General features: G+C 32.8%; 1 protein-coding gene across 1 annotated transcript; it reads left to right on the forward strand.

Moving 5' to 3' along the window:
- Positions 1-4,330: 4,330 nt before the first annotated feature.
- On the forward strand, positions 4,331-14,000 carry LOC129309050 (ethylene-insensitive protein 2). Its single transcript, XM_054950395.1, is given in 11 exon segments — positions 4,331-4,590; positions 5,118-5,867; positions 6,813-6,899; positions 7,014-7,124; positions 7,196-7,408; positions 10,408-10,593; positions 10,698-10,773; positions 10,776-11,591; positions 11,594-13,254; positions 13,486-13,811; positions 13,813-14,000. Coding segments are annotated over 10 exon segments (3,798 nt in total). The 5' UTR covers positions 4,331-4,590; positions 5,118-5,594; the 3' UTR covers positions 13,862-14,000.
- The last annotated feature ends 5,454 nt before the right edge of the window (positions 14,001-19,454 follow it).

The raw sequence follows: 19,454 nt of genomic DNA on the forward strand, positions 1-19,454 counted from the left end.
TAATCGTTTTGTCACTCATTATTCACATCTTCTTACAAAGTGGGTCCACTAATACACAGAAATATGAACATAAAATTTTTGACAGTTAAATCTCTTATAAATTTTTTTAAAAATTAATTATAAATATTGATTTAAATAGTTATAAATCTTGAAATTGTAATTGCAAATAAAATATTTAAATAAATAGATAAATGTGTTGGATATATCTAGAAGAAGGTTATTAAAATCCCAAAATAATAAATTTATGGAGTTACTTCTTCCATATTTTTTTTAAAATCAATTATAAATATTAATTTAAATAATTATAAATGTTGGAGCTCTAACTGCAAGTAAGATATTTGAATTTTAAATATAATTCTTAATTTACAATTGAAATTTCAGCTTGCAACCATTTAGATTATTATTTATAACTTATTTAGATTATTATTTATAACTTATTTTTATTAAAAAAATTATAACTATAATGAATTTTCTGTTTTGGAATCTTTTGTAATTCTCCTAATATCTTTCGTCCCTTCTTCTAGTGCTTAAGCATTTCTCGTATTTATCCTGTGATTTTGGTCTTTGGATAATCCCATCAACCTTTTTCGGATTTTTAGGAATGAAAAGTGCTGTCCCCTTTATCCAAGCTCGATCCTAGGAGTTGTCAATTTGCGTCAGAATCCTTTCATTTGTTTTATTTTGACAAAAATGCTGTATTGAATTACATATTTCTTGAGCCCATAACGTTGTACTCCCTGCATTTCTATTTTTATTTATAAAAAAAAATTATTTTTATTTATTTTTTATATAAATAAAATTATATATTTTAATAAGCATTTATTACATATTTTTTAAATCATCCTCATAATTTATATTAATAAAAAATAGTTAATACATATTTATGTTAATTAACATAGAGCATTTTACTATTTTAGTCTAATTTCTTTATTTTTAGACATAATTATTATGGATGATCAATTTTTTTAAATTATGTAATATAATTTTTTTACTTTATATATAGTAACAGAGAAAGTATGTTTTAACTAGATAATTAAGCTTGTGTATCGCAGAGTCTTATAATAAATCATACTTTTTATAAATTGCTAATATTGACTTCTTGTTAATTATTCAGCGCATGCTATTTATACCCAATGAATTTTCATTTATAAGCATTAACTGCCCCTCTAGTAAAAGATCATTAAAATCTAGCCTCAATCTTAATTGTCATGTATGCAATCAAACTGCCATTTTTGCTACATTTGTAATAAAGTCTCAAAATCTTTGAAATGCATATTCCTCTTAGTTTTGCATCAACGATATGATATATATTTTACTTATAAGTATACCTACCTATTTGTATTGTAATGCATTTGTCACGCTACTTCAAATTTTGATAGCAATTTTTTAACGGTTTTTAGATGAAATGGAAAAGGGTTTTGTGTGTTTTTTTTTTTGTAGTGGTATGATAATTATTTTTTAAAAATTTTGACTATTTTTTTGCACTTATGAAGAGTAAAAAATATTTTTTTTTCTAGTAAAGTAAGATAACGGATATTTTTTGCAAGTGTTGTGGATATATGCATATAACTGGTTTTGTGTTATGATTGACCATATTGCCTCATGTATGTTTTAGTTGCATCAATTTTGACTGCGAGGGTACAAGTTACATCCATGACTATGATGTTTGTGTGCATATATTAGAATGTTTGTTTGTAAGCATTAACTGCCCTCTTTAACAAAAGATAATCAAAATTCAGGCTCAATCTTAATTGTCATGCAGCCAAAATCAAATTATTTTGGTTAATTACGTCTATGGCAAAAAAAAAAAAAACTCAAAATCTTTGAAATCCATTCATCTTGGTTTTATACCAACGATGCGATATATATTTTACTTATACGCATACTTGCGTATCTGTATTGTTCTGCATTTTTCATGTTATATAAAATTTTGATAAAAAATATATTTTACATAGAATGTTCATTTATAAGCATTAAATGCCTCTCTAATATAAGATTGTCAAAATTTAGCCTTAATCTTGACTGCCGTGCATCTAATCAATTTTTTTAGTCACTTTTGCAATAAAAAAAACTCAAAATCAATGAAATATTTTGATTTTTATTTCAGATCAAAGATATGATGTGCATTTTACTTATGTGCAATGATGGTGCTAAGATCTTAGGTAATAAAGGGTAACATTTTTAAAATCAATAATTTAAAAATAATTAAAAAATTTTGAATCCAAAGTCTTTCAAATTGAATTAAAAGGTGTAAAATATTAAAATATATGAACATTTTTTATAATTTTTTCCAAACTTAAAGGGTACATTTAGCCCGTGGCTACAATGGAGCGCCGTGCATGCTTCTGTGTTTACTTGCCCTGTTGCCCACCTGCGTTGTTTTGCATCTGTCATTTGACTTCAGATTCTAATGATAAAGTAAGATGTTTTAGATGAAACTGAGAAAAGGTTTCGTGTGTTTTGTAGTAATAAGATAATTCAGTTTTTTCACCAAAATTTTTTTCACACTTAATGAGACGTAACAAATATTTTTTCTCTGGTAAAGAGAAATAGCAAATGATATGATAATTGCTTTTAAAAGTTATGTTACATTGTCATGTTTTGGACAAAAAAGTTATGTTATGATTGGACATATTATCCCATAAATGTTATAGTTACATGAGTTTCAAGAATACAAATTGCATTTATCACTTGTAAATAACACAACTTATTATCAACTTTAAATTTTATAATGCGATTTCTATTTACGCCCTAATATTGATATTATACAGTTTTGAAATAGCTTTTCTTTCTTTTGTTTGCTTAGATGCGTTCATGCATTTAAAATACAAATAAAAGATAACATGTACTTGAAACTTAAGAATAGTACTCCTCCAATCCTATATATCAGGTACATTTTAAAAGTATAATTTAGTCTACTTTATAAGTCATTAGTTGATGAAATTATTTTATTTTAAATTAAAATTTTTAAATTATCCTTAAAAAGTGTGAGAGAGAGAAATAATATTATATGATTAGCTTATTTTTTTCTTTTTATTTGAGAATCATATTTGAAATTTTATTTATTCTTATTCTTTATATTTTTATTGTATTATTATTGATGAAGTTGGTAAAAATGATTTATAGAGAGGATCAAAGGGAGAATATAATAAACAAGTTTCAAACATGGAATTAACTTGGGAATAAAAACAAATGTGGGGTTAAAAAATACCTAAAAAAGTTGACAAAAGAATAAATTACTTGTAAAAAATTCATATATATTGATGGAATGGAAGAGTCTATTGATTATTAACCACCATCCATCGAATCATTCTTACATTTTTTGAAAGTGGTCGTAGTAAGGTTTTGTCCATGAACACAAAAATAATAATATATTTATTTTCTTGTTTTTTTAATAAAGGAAATTATATTTCTTTAAAGTGTAGAGAAATATCTAAATAAAATTTAGTGTGATATTTTTTAATAATAAACTATACATTTAATTTTTTTAACTTTTTTCTTTCAATTATCATTACTATTATAGTCAATTTATATTTAATATTATCTAAATATTATATTTTTATTAAATAAACTATTAATGATATGATGTACTTAATTTATCTAAATATTTTTATGGAGGAAAGAATAGCTAATGTAGCAAAACTCAGAAAAAAAGGACAAGATATTTATTTTCTTTTTCTTTCTTCCTTTTTTGGATAAAGGACAGTATGAAAACATCCGGTTAGATAGCTACTACGCAACGGAAATTTTTTGTGAAGAAAAAAGAAAAATAAAGAGAACGTTATCTATTTTTTGTATGGAGCAAAAAACCAGAATAAGCTGTGCATTAATCTTACACAGAAGCTACAAAATTATCAAACAAAAGTGAAAGCCAATCAAGTGGTACTGTTAAGAAATTGTTATTTTGCTCTTAATGTGTTGCATATTAATTTTCAATTCAATTTAATTCATAAATAAATGTATACTATATTCTTGCCCATCATTATTACAAGACATTTTGCACAATATTTTTATGGTATTAAATATAAAATACTTTACAAAAACTGATAATATCGAATATTTTTCACAAACACTTTTATTAATGTCAGATAAAGATTATATAAAAATAAATTTAAAATAATTAAAATAAGTTGATTTTAATTAGAAAATAATATTAAAAATAGTAATAAAATTTTATCATTTTAATAATACAATTGATTTTTAACTATGTCTTTTTAATTCTTACAAAAATACTTAGGAGACTATATTTTGTATTTTAATAATACAATTCCTGGCTACACCCGGCCTGTGTCTTTCCTCACTGTGGTTTCGAAACTCCACACATAATATTTTGTGTCTCTTTCTGCTTTCCCGGAAAATGGATCTATCCTCTTCTCTCTCTTTATATAATATTATCATATCATATCCAATTTCATTATTTATCTCATGATCAAGTGGGTTATTCGGGTTCTCTGAGATCTACTCGCAGCAGTGAACGAAGACTGCAGGTGAGCAGGAAAGCGTCAAAATTTCAGAACCCTAGCTACTTTGTACGGTCTTTATTTGATAAATTCATCTTCAATATCTTCATCGGCATTCATCAGATCCAGGGTAGCGTGTTCATTTCCTCTTTTTTAGTTAATCATGCTTTAAATATAGGGTTTTAAGTTGCCTTTGCCCTTTAACTGGGAGCTGCATTTTTTTCGTTTCTGAACGTTATTTTCTCTCTTCGGGAACTTGATTATATTTTACTGGTTTTTATGTTTTGTCCTCTCTGTGAAGCCTTGTAAGAATTTGATCATTCCTTATTTCCTTTTACTTTGCTGGGATGATCTCGTATTTACTTCTGTAGTTATGAGGATTGTTAAATCTAACGCTTTTTATATAAGAATTCTGTAAGGAAGCCTTATCAGATATTTGGATATAATTTTTCTTTTACTTTTTTGTAGTACTTGGTTGCTTTGTCCTTTTTAGTGTAGGAGTCAAAGCAGAGTTCAAACTGCATACAACTTCCCTCTGCAATTGTCTTTTTTGAGCGTTTCTTTTAATCCTATCCTATTTGAATTCTCCAAAAGGAGCAGTCGTACTTTCACTATCTTTCTGGTAATAATATTGTTACATTTATCAATCAATTACAGGATTGGCGAAGTCTGAGGAGGCAGCGATTGGATCAATCACGGATCATTAGGCCCTTTTGTCCACAGGTCTTCAAGAAGTTTGTCATATATTGGGTTGACTTTCAGTCATGTTTAGGACTTAAAGTCATGAGTAAAATTGGTAGTGGGGATAGAATGAAAATGCAAAGGCTGTTGGTTTAATTCAAAATAAAACCAGATTGGTGTCTGATGGTTAATGTGAGATAAAGGGCTAGCATACAAGGAGAAGCTATTGTTCAATTGTTGAGATTGCAATCCACAGGCTCAGTTTTTTAACCAGCAGAGTTCTAACAAGTGAAAGTTGATTATTGAAGCAGTTGACTTTTCTATGAATGGCTGGTGATGGATGAGTTGTTCACTTTTGATACCAAAAAACTGGTGGCGGACAGCAATGCAATTAATATATGACTTAGTAACGAATGTTGCAACTTCAAGGTCTAATAATTTTGTGAACCCTTAATGTTGGAAGCGATGAACAACAAAATGGAGGCAGAGACAATGAATGCTAACCACCTGCCTTCATCTCTTCTTCGATCCCTTCATGTTATTGCACCTACGCTTATGATCTCAGTGGGATACATTGACCCAGGAAAGTGGGCTGCTACAGTTGAAGGTGGTGTGCGGTTTGGATTTGATTTGATGGCATTCATGCTTGTCTTCAATTTTGCTGCTATCTTATGTCAGTACATATCAGCTAGGATTGGTGTAATTACTGGAAAAGATCTTGCAGAGGTACCATATCGTCAATTTGCCTTTCCAATTCTAGTGCATATTAGTGGGAAAAAATGAACTAAAGTACTCTTATTATTTGAAATATGGGTGGCCAGAGGTTGGTAGACAGAAGGTTAAAAGAAACTAGATGATTTCATCATTTCCTCCCCCCTCCCAAATATAGTACCTCATATGTGCACGTCAAATTTGAGTATTGTCAGATCCAAAGGGGGGTTAGCCCTCTCCAGGCATCTTTTATATTCACACGGACTTAAACCTAAGACATCATATGTTTAAGTGAACATCACCTCTTTCATTATGACCAATGTCTGTTGGTTACATGATTTCATCTTTATCTTTACTAGTACATATTTTAATGTTTAACAGGTTAAGTCATAACTTTATGGAAATTCATTATGGGCCCTTTTTGTGTTGTATTCCACCCATGTAGGCATAATTTGGAAGCATAGAAAGTACTCTTATTAGTTGTTTCATTCATATTAAAATGAATTATAGAGAATAAGGTAATCCTTTCCAGCTGTCTTTGTTTCCTCATTTCTTTTCTCCTCTCTTGTTTATATGTTATGTTACCTTTATGAAGAAAACAAGGGGAAAACGGAGATGGTATCATAAATTCCCCCCCTTTTTTTTGCACAGAAGTAATAGTATTTTTAATCTCTCAATTTTTGTTTTTCCGAATTGAGTCCTTCTGGAACATTCCATCTGATGTAACCTTGAATGTAGATTTTTCTTTTCTTTTCTTTTGTTTTTTTGTTTTGTTTTTTGTTTTTTTTTTGGAGGGGGTGGTGGTAAGCTTGACTGCTCAATTCTCTCTAACTCCACCTTGAAATACAAATTGACATAGACTCAAACCAAATTGATGCTTGCATTAGCAAATCTAGAACATCCACAAAATTGGTTGGTGCTTAATGCTTATAGACTAATTTTCCATTCTCTGTGTCAAAGATTTGCAGAGATGAGTATGGTGCATGGACATGCATGTTCCTTGGAATCCAAACGGAACTTTCAGTGATTATGCTAGACCTTAATGTGGTAATAATTTCAATATTTCTAATAATCGGAGATTTGGCTTCTGTAACCTGAAATATTCTTTTTCTTTTTTTCTTTTTGGTTTGGCTTTGACAATGGTTTTACTTGCTTTGCAAGATCCTGGGCATGGCTCACTTATTAAATCTAATTTTTGGGTGGGACTTGTTCACCTGTGTCTTGTTGGCTGCCACTAGTGCTGCTTTTCACCTGCTTCTTGCCATCCTTCTTGTAAGTCTTATTAATTGCTTATTCATCACTTGTTTGATCAACAGTGACTTACTAAATTTCCATCTTTCTAGGAGAATGGGAAGGCAAAAGTCCTGGGCCTGTTTATTGCTGGTTTTGTTCTGCTTTTTGTTGCTTTCGGGGTAATAATAAATCGACCTGAGATTCTAGTATCCACAAGTGGAGTACTAACAAAGTTGACTGGGGAGAATGCATTTGTGCTTATGAGTCTTTTGGGAGCAACTCTTGTACCCCACAACTTTTATCTTTATTCCTCTGTTGTACAGGTACTGATTCTTTCCAATTCTCATAGTTCTTATATACATACGTACTGAAACATGCATATCCATTCTTCCAATCATGTCCTATTTTTGAAATTGTGTGCATGCGTGCTTCTCATGCTGTGTAAGCAGTATTTTTCTTTGATCACATGTCTAAGTTCATTGCTGAGTCTACCTAGTGGGATAAGGTTTTTTGTTGCTGTTATTGTATGTCTAAGTTCATCGGGCATGCTGATCATTTTGTACTTATAAATTTCATCTTTTTCCACAGACTAACTAAAGGCTGTCCTTTTCAGCCTGCTATTAATAATCTTATTTTCTAGACTTTGGCCAAGATCACTTTATTAATGGTTACTGATTGGTGATTAGTCTTGCCACTATTACATCAAATTTGGAGTAAGCTATTTTTCACAGGGAGTTAAATATATACAAATATGTAGTCTGAATTAATTGAAATTGTAGCAATGTTTAATGGTTTCAGTTATCTGATAAATTCAATTGAGTTTTATGTTGTTAACTCCAGAACCCTTGCTAATTTGAATGGTCAAAATGAATCGATGCTTAGACTGCGACTCAGGCTATGTGTATTAGTATATTATTGTATCTGCCAGTACTGGCTAGTGCTCGTGTATGGATCCATTTACTGGTTTCATATACCTTCTTAAGCACCTGAGAGTTAAGCTTAGTTATCTCGAGTTCCCTTATTATGGAAATGAAGGTCATTGTGATATTGCTTTGTTCTGAAAGTGATGCTACATCGTTGGAAGAAGTTGACTAATTGTCCAGTATGGCACAGGTATATATTCTAATGGAAGGCACTATCTTGGTGACTACATAATTTTGTTGGGATACAGTGTGCCATTCATTATAATGGTCATGATGATCTAGTCCTAGTCAAACCAGCTGAGTGCTACCGGCAGGCATAGTAATGAAAACTGCTGCTTCTGTGATGCAGTTGCACTATTAAATGCCTAAACTAAAATCTATAATTGTAATGGGAGTCTTTACATTTACTGAGAGTGTTTGGTCTGAATTTTATACTGTACAACAACAGTAGCGGCAAGCCTTATCCCACTAGGTGGGGTCAGTTACGTGGATTATATGACGTAATTGTGTTCTATCATTTATTAAACTTTTAGAAATATTAAGTAAGAGGTCTTGATCAATAACTTTCAAAAGTTTTTTTTTTTTGGCCTTCCTCTATCCTTCTTGATAGGATTTAAAGTTATCTGTTCTACTATTCTCATAGGTGCCTCCTGTGGTTTTTTTTTTTGTTCATGTTCAAACCATCTCAAATGATTTTCTGTCATTTTTTCTTCAATAGGTGTGACACCCACTTTTTCTCATATACACTCATTTTGGGTTTTGTCTTTACGTATATGTCCATACACCTATTTCAACATTTTTATCTTTGCTACTTCAATTTTATGCTTTTACTGTCCCATTAAAGTCCAAAATTCACTATCATATAATATTGTTGGTTTTGTAGCAGTTCGATAAAACTTTCCTTTAAGTTTATTTTGTACCTTTCGATCGTAGATAACTCCTTTAGTCTTTCTCCAATTAAACTACCTAGCTTGTACTATAATATTCTTCAAAGTATGATTATTGGTTGTCACTGCTATGTTCATACTCTCTAGTATCGTGGACAACAGGAACACAAGAAAGAAAGAAATAATGAGAAAAGACATGGAATATTTTTATTGGTAACTAAGGGTGTGTTGGTCTAACTTTTTGGCATGTAACAACTTTGAACCTAAAGTTTTATGGCGTTTTGAGTTTGGTTTAAATGAAAGTTGTCTCAAAAGGAGCCAAATTGAATTATCATATTGTGATTCTATATATGCAATTAATATGTAGAGGATGCGTTGCGGAAGCATACCCTCCTTTGTCTGATTCGCTGCCCCTTTCTTGGCATGTTTTGCCTGTCTCCATTGAATCATATACTTCTGCCTGATGTTATTCATACTACTACATCTTGCATACTTAGTGTACTTACCTTTTAAGCATGTTTCTGATTCATCTTTAATGCTCTATACTTCTAAAACGAATGCTTGCTTGATGAAAAATATCAATGATTAAGAATTATGACAATGAGTAGTTTGGTTCATTCAGAAAACCTGGTATATTTTGAGATCTTTACTTTCAATCATTTCAAGCTGCTGTTATAGTCTTGTTTCCATCTGACATTAGAGTTTTCATATGAGAGTGTCATTGATGTGGCTTCATTTCTACATATCTGGTTATTGCAATTAAGTTGCCATGCTCAAGTTTTAGATTTTTCCCCTATAGAAGGGAAGAAAATGGTAGTTTGCAGGTTACAAAACAATAACAGTTCTTTTGTGGGATTATCTGCAGCTATAATAAAGATGGGATGTATTTTGGACCGTTTCTATTTTTCATAGTTACACCTGTCTTTGTTTCTATATATATATATATATATATATAATGTAAAACTTAATAAGCCATATTAATCATGAGTCATAATTAGTGTGGCTTAATTTTCAAACTATGGACAACATAGGAACTCATGCTTATTGTATATAACTGTATTATATACATATGTTGTAAGATTTTGAAATGGTTTTGAGCATGGCTTTGACAGACCTTTATTACTTAATATTAAGTTAATGGTTAATTTCATGTAGGCAGCCCCTTTAATTGACACGCATCCTGAATCAGTAAATTTTCTGGCATTGACTGGAAAACAGTCAAAGCAGTGGACCACACTTTTATAATATTGCTACAAATACAGAATTTTAGTTAAGAGTTTCTTTGAAGGTTTTTTTCCTTAACATGCAATATTCAAATAAAATATCAAAATAGAGCGCATTTTCATTGGAGTTTGTATGATGAGTTTAAGTTTGATTTCCTTCTCAAACTTCTCATTATATGCAGACCTGGAAGGGGAAAGAGTGTACTTGTGTGCTGCTTCATATTGATGCAGTTGTTGATCTTGGATATTTAGGTTTGTCAGTCTGAAACTTCATCCACTTGTTTTGCAGTGGCATCGGGGATCAATAAACTTCTCTAAGGATGCTATGTGTCATAACCATTTTGTAGCAATCTTTTGTGTCTTCAGTGGCATTTATTTGGTAAACAATATGATTATGAGTGCTGCTGCAAATGAGTTCAATGGTACTGGTCTTGGTTTGCTTCCTTTTCAAGATGCACTATCATCGATGGAACAGGTTGAGTTTCCCTCCATGCTTAATATACATTAGAATTTTTACTTATGCTATCACATCTGTCTTTTACTTTGCTAAACAAGTCTAACTTAAGATTCTTATTACAGGTGTGGCAAGGTCCAATGGCACTATCTGCTTTTCTTCTCTTTTTGTTTATTTCAAATCAGACCACAGCATTGGCATGGAGTTTAGGGGGGAAGTAGTTGTACATAGTTTTTTGAAACTAGACATTCCAGGCTGGCTTCATTATGCTACAATCAGGGTGATTGCTGTTCTTCCTGCCCTTTATTGTGTTTGGAGTGAAGGTGCTGAAGGGATGTATCAACTGCTTGTATTCAGTCAGGTCGTGGTAGCTTTGCAACTTCCATCTTCTGTGATCCCCCTTTTCCGAATTGCTACATCTAAATCAATAATGGGTGTTCACAAGGTCTCTCAATTTGTGGAGTTTTTGGCATTGATATTATTTATTGGAATACTTGGGTTAAATATTATCTTTGTCGTAGAAATGATATTTGGCAGTAGCAATTGGGCAGAATCTTTGAGATGGAATGTGGCTGGTGGCATGTCTGCCTCTTATTCAGTTCTTGTTATAACTGCCTGTGTATCATTTGGCTTGATGCTTTGGCTAGCTATCACACCTTTAAAATCTGCGAGTGCCCATTTAGATGCTCAGGCTTGGAACTGTGATGAGGCAGAGGCCATACAAGTTTCACCAATTGGGAGTCAGGAGTCGGACTTAACTGAAGCTAGATGTCACAGAGATGCACCTCTTGTGGTGAAGGAACCATCTTCAACTGTAGCAAGAGACTTGGAGATTTCAGAGCTTCATGTGACTACAGAAGAAGAGAGTCATTCAATTACACAATTGCCTAGTCCCCCAAAGCATCTTGCCAAGGAGTTAGTTTCCACTTCAAATTCAGAGGCATTATCAACTGTTGCAAATGAGATTTCTGATGCTGGATTGGTGGCCACCAAAACTGAAGAACTGGAAGCAAGTGCCCCGTTGAGAAGACTGTGGAAGTTGAGGCAGATACAAATGCTGAGAGGGATGATGATGACGGGGACTCTTGGGAAGCTGAAGAATCATCCAAAGTGGCTAGCACAGAGGCTTCATCTTCAACATCAGATGGTCCTGCGTCATTCAGGAGTCTTAGTGGGAAAAGTGATGAAGGGGGGAATAGCATTGGAAGTCTGTCAAGATTAGCTGGCTTAGGACGTGCTGCAAGGCGCCAACTAGCTGATACTCTTCATGAATTCTGGGGCCAACTGTATGATTACCATGGACAAGCAACCCAGGATGCAAGGGCAAAGAAATTGGATGTCTTGTCTGGTGTAGATTTGAGATTTTCCAGTTCCTTGCAGAAAGTAAATGCATCTGGAAATGACTGTTCTGAGTATGGAGCATCAGTTGGAAGTAGAGCATCAGATACTTTGATGAACTCGAGTCTTTATGATTCTCCCAAGTGTCCCAGGATACAAAGTACTTTTGAACCTTTACATAGCCCTCAGAGGAGTTCCTCATCTTTTCAGGCAAACCGCCGAGAGTTTTTAGATACATATGTGCAGAACTTGAGTCGCAAGGTTCTTGACTCTGGGGAGAGGCGCTATTCCAGTGTGCGCAACCTGCATTCATCTGAGGTTTGGGATAGTCAGCCAGCAACGGTACATGGTTATCAAATTGCATCCTATCTTAGTCGAGGTGGAAGAGACAGAATTCCAGATAATTTAAATGGTCAAGGTGAACTGTCATCATTAAAATCTCCTTTAACAGCCGCTAATACAAGCTATAGGGATCCACTTACATTTTCTTATGGGGAAAACTTGCAAAATGGTGCAGCTGCAGCTCGACCCCCAGGATTTGAAAACATCACAATCTCTAGAAACTCCACATTGCCATCTGAGACATCGCGCTATGATTTTCGCTTTCCTGGACCTGCAGATAATGTAGGCAATTCAGTCAATACAAAAAGATACCACAGCTTGCCAGATATTTCAGGACGTGGTATACCCCACAGGGATGTTTATGCTTCTAATAAGAATTCCCCGTTTGGGGGTTCTATATATGGATTTGCTGGAACTAGTTATGAACCGTTGTATTCAAATTTGAGATCCAGAAGAGGAGCACCTTTGCCCTTTGATGAACTTTCTTCTTCAAAAGTTTACAGCGCCCTCCCATCACAGTTGGGTTCTGATTCTGATTCTGGATCTCTCTGGTCAAAACAGCCTTTCGAGCGGTTTGGTGTTGCAGATAAAAGCCATAATGTTGGAATGGAAGGTGCTGGAACTCGGCCTAGTTCAATTTCACAAGAGACTGCTTCAATTGTTGATATGGAAGAGGTGAAACTTCAGTCCTTCAGACATTGCATTATCAGGCTCTTAAAATTGGAGGGGTCTGATTGGTTGTTTAGACAGAATGGTGGGGTTGATGAGGACCTAATTGATCGTGTAGCTGCAAGGGTCCTCTATGAAGTTGAAACTAGGGAGACAAACTCCTCTAATTTTTCGGTGACATCATTTACTCGCTGTGGGAAGGGTTGTATATGGAGATCTGACTTGATCATAAGCTTTGGGGTGTGGTGTATTCACCGTATCCTTGAACTTTCACTCATGGAGAGCCGCCCTGAGCTGTGGGGGAAATACACATATGTACTCAACCTCCTCCAGGTAAGCCCAACGAATTTTCCATATTTTTGATATGGAATCAGTTGAGTTTCAGTTTCTTTTTGCTTGCACATGCACTCAATTGTGGATGCTAGCTGTAGAGTGTTGACTAATACCCAAAAATGGGTATTTGTTGCTTACCTTAATCTGCTGGCATAGCTCGTTTTTCTCATTTCATCCTTGTTGGTTCCTGCATTCCCCTGGCCTCTTAATTGATTTTGCTTTCATGTGCAGGGTATAATTGATCCAGCCTTCTCAAAGCGTCGTGATGTGATGCTCCCATGCTCTTGCCTACAAATTCCAGCAGATTACCAGCTAAAGTCGAGCCCTACTTTCTCGAACGGAGTGTTACCCCCTCCCCCTGCTGCGAAAGGTGGCAAGGGGAAATTGACCACTGCATCAATGATGCTTGACCTCATAAAGGATGTGGAAACTGCAATCTCTTCTCGTAAAGGACGCACAGGAACTGCTGCAGGCGATGTAGCTTTCCCAAGGGGAAAGCAAAATTTGGCCTCTGTTCTTAAACGCTACAAGCGCAGATTATCCAACAAATCATTTGGCCTCTGATTCACGCAGGATTCTCTCTTCAGCTCCCTATAAGAACTCGTAGCATTTTGCCCTTGCTGCTTTGTGTTGCTAAACCAGATTCTTGCTTTAGATTCTATTTCCTTGTATGTTTTATGCATCGGATAACGATTGCTTTACGTAATCGCAACAAATGAAAGGGGGGGAAATGGTTAGATGTAAAACTTCTTCTGTTTTGTTGCTTATCTTCGCTTTCGTCTTTCTGTGCATGCAAGCGAGTTAGAGGAAATGAATTGAGATGTTGGGTCCGCTAGCGGACGATGAATAAAATTGACACATCAAGCACACCAGACTCCATAAATTTGACAAATACATGACTAAACCAGGTTATTAGCTTATTATGATAACTCCACACTTGTCTCTACCCTTCGGCTCCATATGAGATGACTGCTACAACTCATTCATGATTCATCACGTCGTAATCTCTGCTACGGCCCAAGGAGGTTGCATCTCGTGGCTCAAGGACCCTACGACGCGTTAAAGTGAATTGGGAATTCGGGAAGTTATGGTTACGCGCAACACTTCATAACCCTTTTTTCGGGTTTGGAATAGAAACTGGTATCTTCATTAATTAATAAAAAACTATTCGCAAAAACCAGAGCAGGTTGAAACCTATCCTTAGGTTAAGCATGGTGATACTGCCCCCAATACTGAGCATAAGGCAGTGACATTGTTCAACCTCACCTCTTCACTTCATATAATTGCCGGAAGCACTCCTCTGGAAGCCAGGAAACTTAGGCCGAAGGAATTTAGTGAGTGGGAGGCGTAAGATAGATTGAGCAGACAAGTTGAAAAACTTTATACAGTAATTTTGTGATTATGCGTTTCATTAGTTTCTAAATCCTGAATAGTTTAAAAGTTTGTCTTCATATTGTCTAGTCATTTTATGGTGAATGCAATATTTGATTATATTTGAGAATAATAGTTCTCCCTTAGAATATATTGTGAAACTTCAGCCTGTTTTAGCCCAGCGTCAATTCGTATGAGATGCTTGGTTTGTTTGCTAGTCTTTCGGAATATTTATGTATCTCTCAGGGTCAAGAATTAATTTATAGGCATGTGGAATTTAATCAACTGCTCTCTTAAAATTAACTATATTTTGGTGCCAATCCACTGAAGCCGCCCCCCACCCCCCCAACATAGTAATAGTAACTGATAACTGATTGTCAAGACTCAAGGCTGTAAATCAGTAATTCTTAACCAAATCCAACAGTCAATTATAGCAGTCCAATAAGGTAACCCACGTTCGTGTGACATGTGATACATTTAATTCAAAATATTGAAAACCAAATCAATCATTAAAACAGTTAAGATACTGATTTAAAGATTGATGGTTAAAATTGTAATTGGATTATAATCAATCCAGTTATGAACAAAGCATTTTATTAAATCATTCAAAATACCAATTTAATAGTTTACCAATTCAACCAGGCGAGTTGACCAGAATTTTCATACTGTAATTAAATGCAACTGTGTCCCAATATCGAAATACTCCCTAATGTCTAAAATATACTTTTAACTATTTTATAATGATTAAGAAAAATAGTTAAATTAGTTTGTATTGTCAAAATGGTTAAAAAAAATATCCATACTTTTCAAGATGACTTTCTAATTGAACTCAATTTATCTTAATGATATAACTAACCCGACACGTCCACGTGATCGGAAATTGGTAAGCCCACCTTCTGGTCATTCTGCAGTAGCTGGAATGCTCCTGTTGCCTACGTTTGCTTCCCTCTTCAATCCAACCCCCACAAACTCCTCTTACCTTTCTATGAAAACCAACATTTAAGTGTCCTCGCTTTAATTTATTTACCCTCCTTAAATTAATTCTACTTACATTTCACCATTATTCATTGATAAATGATTGTTGCAGTTTCTTTTAAGGGTCAACGTTACTTTATTATTATTATTTTTTAACACAGAGGTATTTGAAAGCAAACGGGATTGAACCTGGGACCTTTCACAAGATGAGTGAATTCAATGGCTAGATAATCAATTCATGCATATTAAAATATTAGTTAGATTAGGTATTTGTTGGGGGAAAAAAACTTATGGTATTTGCAACTTTTATATTGAGAACTATTATTATTGATTGCACACGTTAACGTGTGTAATTATTAAAGGTGGTTTAAAAAAAATAAATACGAGAAACAAAAGATATTGGGATTTTATATAGGGACCAAATCAAAGTCCTCCAAATTAAAAATTTGGTAGATATAGATCTATGTTGACAGGATAAATTGAAAACAAAATACTATCGGAAATCTCATGGAGATTATGATCAATACGTCCTCGGAACGAACCTCACAAGAAGGTTAGAGAAGATGCCCAAAAATAACCACGGAGAAGTTCTAGTGTTTGGGAATGAGATTTGGGGAGAACGCTGCAAATTACGAAAAAGCATATGCGTGAGGTGTGAATAGTATTCTAAAAAGTAAATGTTTTGATTTCAATATCAGGGGTTAAGGCGTGAACATCGTTTTCTTTTTTTCTTTTTTTTTTTTAAATTTTGTTTATATTTAACTTGTTATTTATAATCCAATTGACAATTGAGCTCCATTAGAATTTTGCAATTCGTGATTTGTCCCCCAAACAAAAAAATGGTTTGCGTGGCGTGAAATTGCATAGATGGAATCACTCTTATAACATAATGGCTTGAAGGAAAGTTACGTTCAGAAATTATAAATAATGTGAGACTTTAAGAATACATTCGAAATTTTGATAATTGCCATATTCTTGCTGGGTGGTAGGTATGATACAAAACACGTCGGACGTCTCTTTCTTTCCTTTTTTTTTTTTTTTTCCTTTTCAAATTGTGATTTTTCTTTTCCTTCTTTAGGAATATCAAATACGGGTGGCCCTGGACAAGCGGAATGACGGCAAGCCACCACGCCAGTCACTCATCGTTTGTTAAAAAAATTAGTTAAACTTTTCGCCCGGTGGTCTCATTCTAATTATTATGCCGAGACCCGAGATCATAAATTTTAACTAAACATATAGTTTGAAATCAGTATAAAATTATTTTATTTCAATGCATAAATTAATTTATTTATATTAATCATATACTATAATATATATATGTTTTATATTATAAAAATATAAAAACGAGTTTGAAAATGTCTTGCCTAGAATTATAACTGTGATTAGGTATAAACTTGCATTTGAAATTAGCACGTGGAAGATAGAATGAATGAAGAAATTAATAATTTATGATATACTCATGCATGATTAATAAGTCATCGTATTTTGTGTGGGAATATAGATTAGACAAAATTAAAGAAACATTTTAATTAGGAACCTTCGACCAAACTTAATAAAAAAGAGGACTCCAAAATTTTTGAAACTTCACTAAAGCACTTGTACTGAATTTTTCCTGAATTTATAATGAAAATAATAAAATTGCTTTCATTTAAATAAACAGTATAAATAATTTATTTGTTTTTATATTGTATATTATTTATTTACTTACGGAATGTTATTTGTTTTCTTATTTCACTTGTTTATAAATCTAATTTCACTTGATTTCATTCTGTATTGGTTTCATAATAAGATGACTTGTTCATTCTCATATTGTTAATGATATATTTTCTCTCTTCAATATTTAATGAAGAATAAAAAAAATTTATAATAAAAATTTAATAATATAATTTATACATGAGATTAAAAAAAAATTTATCCTATGAATAAGATCAGACGGGGTGTAAACCCTCAATAAGCCGTTTTATATTTCATGCTTACACTTAAAAAAAAAAACATAAAAAATTAAAGCCACGAAATTAAGGCCACCCCCTGTTGCGAGTCCGGCGTGAAAAGATGAGCAGGTTGGTGAAATGGCCAACTGGGACCCACACCCACCCACACATATATTTCTCTTTTTTCCATTTTCACGGCTTTATATATCTTACCTTATTTATTTCATCACCAAACCCATATTTTTAACCATTCATTCTTTGGCCCCTCTCTCCATTTATTTTAAATTGAATTTCCTTTTTTTTTAAAAGGTGATGTGCAAGACTTATTTAAATTGATATAATATGAATTAAATTCTCTATGGTGTTGATAAATGTGTGTTGATTATTTGTTATTTTTGTTCGTTTTATTATTTTTATAAAATAAAATATTCTCTCTTTTCTTTTAAAAAAAAACTTCGTCAAATTCACATACTATTAATTTCGGATAATTAATCCATTCCTGAAAAATTATTGATTGGAAAACTCGTGTTCATTATATTTTTATATCACTTTAAATGAAATCTTGATTAATAGTTGCCTGATTAATATTAAAAAAGATATAATTTGCTGGATATTAAAATTCAAAATTGATACCTTGTTTAGATAATCATATTCTAGCTCTTGCTATTATCTTCATCCTAGCATACTTTTATTTTATGAACTGAATTTAAGATGGTTCAAAATTAATACTCTGGTCTTATTTATAGGATAGAAAGAAAAAAAGATTTAATTTTATTTATATTTTAAAGTTCCCTTTACATTTTTTTCCTTATTAAATACTTTGAATAAAAATATCAATAATAAAATTTAAAAATATTAAGTAGGGGTAAAAGTATAAAGTTATTAAATTTTAAGACAAAGTTAATAAAGTTTAAATTTTTTCTTTATTTCGGTAAAATATGATAGAAATAACTTATAAATAAGATTAGAGGGAGTATATAAATAAAAAAAATTAAGAAAAGTATCTCAGTACCCCACTATACTTTAAATAGAATTGTTTTCGATAAAAAAATAAAAATATTCATTTTTTTCCTGGAAACGGAAACTAATAATTTTAACTATATGTTTTTTTTAATTAATAAAAAAGTTGTTAATGGGCTTTCATAACAAAGAACAAAGGGAGTGCATTCATTAATGCTTCCTCGCCTCATTGTTCATTTACTTCTTAAGAGATGAGGGCTAATAAATAATAATAATTAAACTGTCACTGATCAAAGGTTGATAAAAAATGAATAAATCATGAGCATACAACAACGAACATAAACTGCAAATTAAGTGCTAATTTCTTGATTGAAATTGACGTGTTTAATTAAGTAGACCTTAATAATATCCTTTCATAAATTGCTGATCGCAAGTTACAAGTACAACTACCGCATGGCTTCCTAGCCCAAACACAAAGACACACACAACACAGCTACCACACCCATCGTTCATATACGTGAGAGTTAGGTGATGATACTCATCTTAATTGCTGCTTGAAAAAGTCTTTTGCTAATTAATAATTGGCTCATTTCCACGGGGTATGTATATTAGTAATAGCGTGTGCTACTATTCGCTTTGACCGCTTTAACTATCTGTATTTGACTTCATCATATGACTTACAATTAACTCGTTTTGTTATTACTTTTAAAAAAATATTCAACGCTTGTTTTCTTTCAAACTTATCTAAAAAGACTGCTTCCACAATGCTTGGTCTGTGTCCAACATGACGGCTTTAATATTATTTGCAAAACCGGTATTGTAAATGATTAAATGACTAAATGTAATGGGCAATATGTCTGAATGTCTACTTTCAACCTGTCATGACACTGTTTATATCACATCTCGAAATGTGGAATGCCTCTGGCAAATTTTAGTTAAACCATAAGCCTCTCGCAAATTAAA

This window comes from Prosopis cineraria, unplaced genomic scaffold (assembly GCF_029017545.1).
Source record: "Prosopis cineraria cultivar Desert tree isolate PC_DT_omini unplaced genomic scaffold, ASM2901754v1 PC1, whole genome shotgun sequence".
Classification (NCBI taxonomy): domain Eukaryota; kingdom Viridiplantae; phylum Streptophyta; class Magnoliopsida; order Fabales; family Fabaceae; genus Prosopis; species Prosopis cineraria.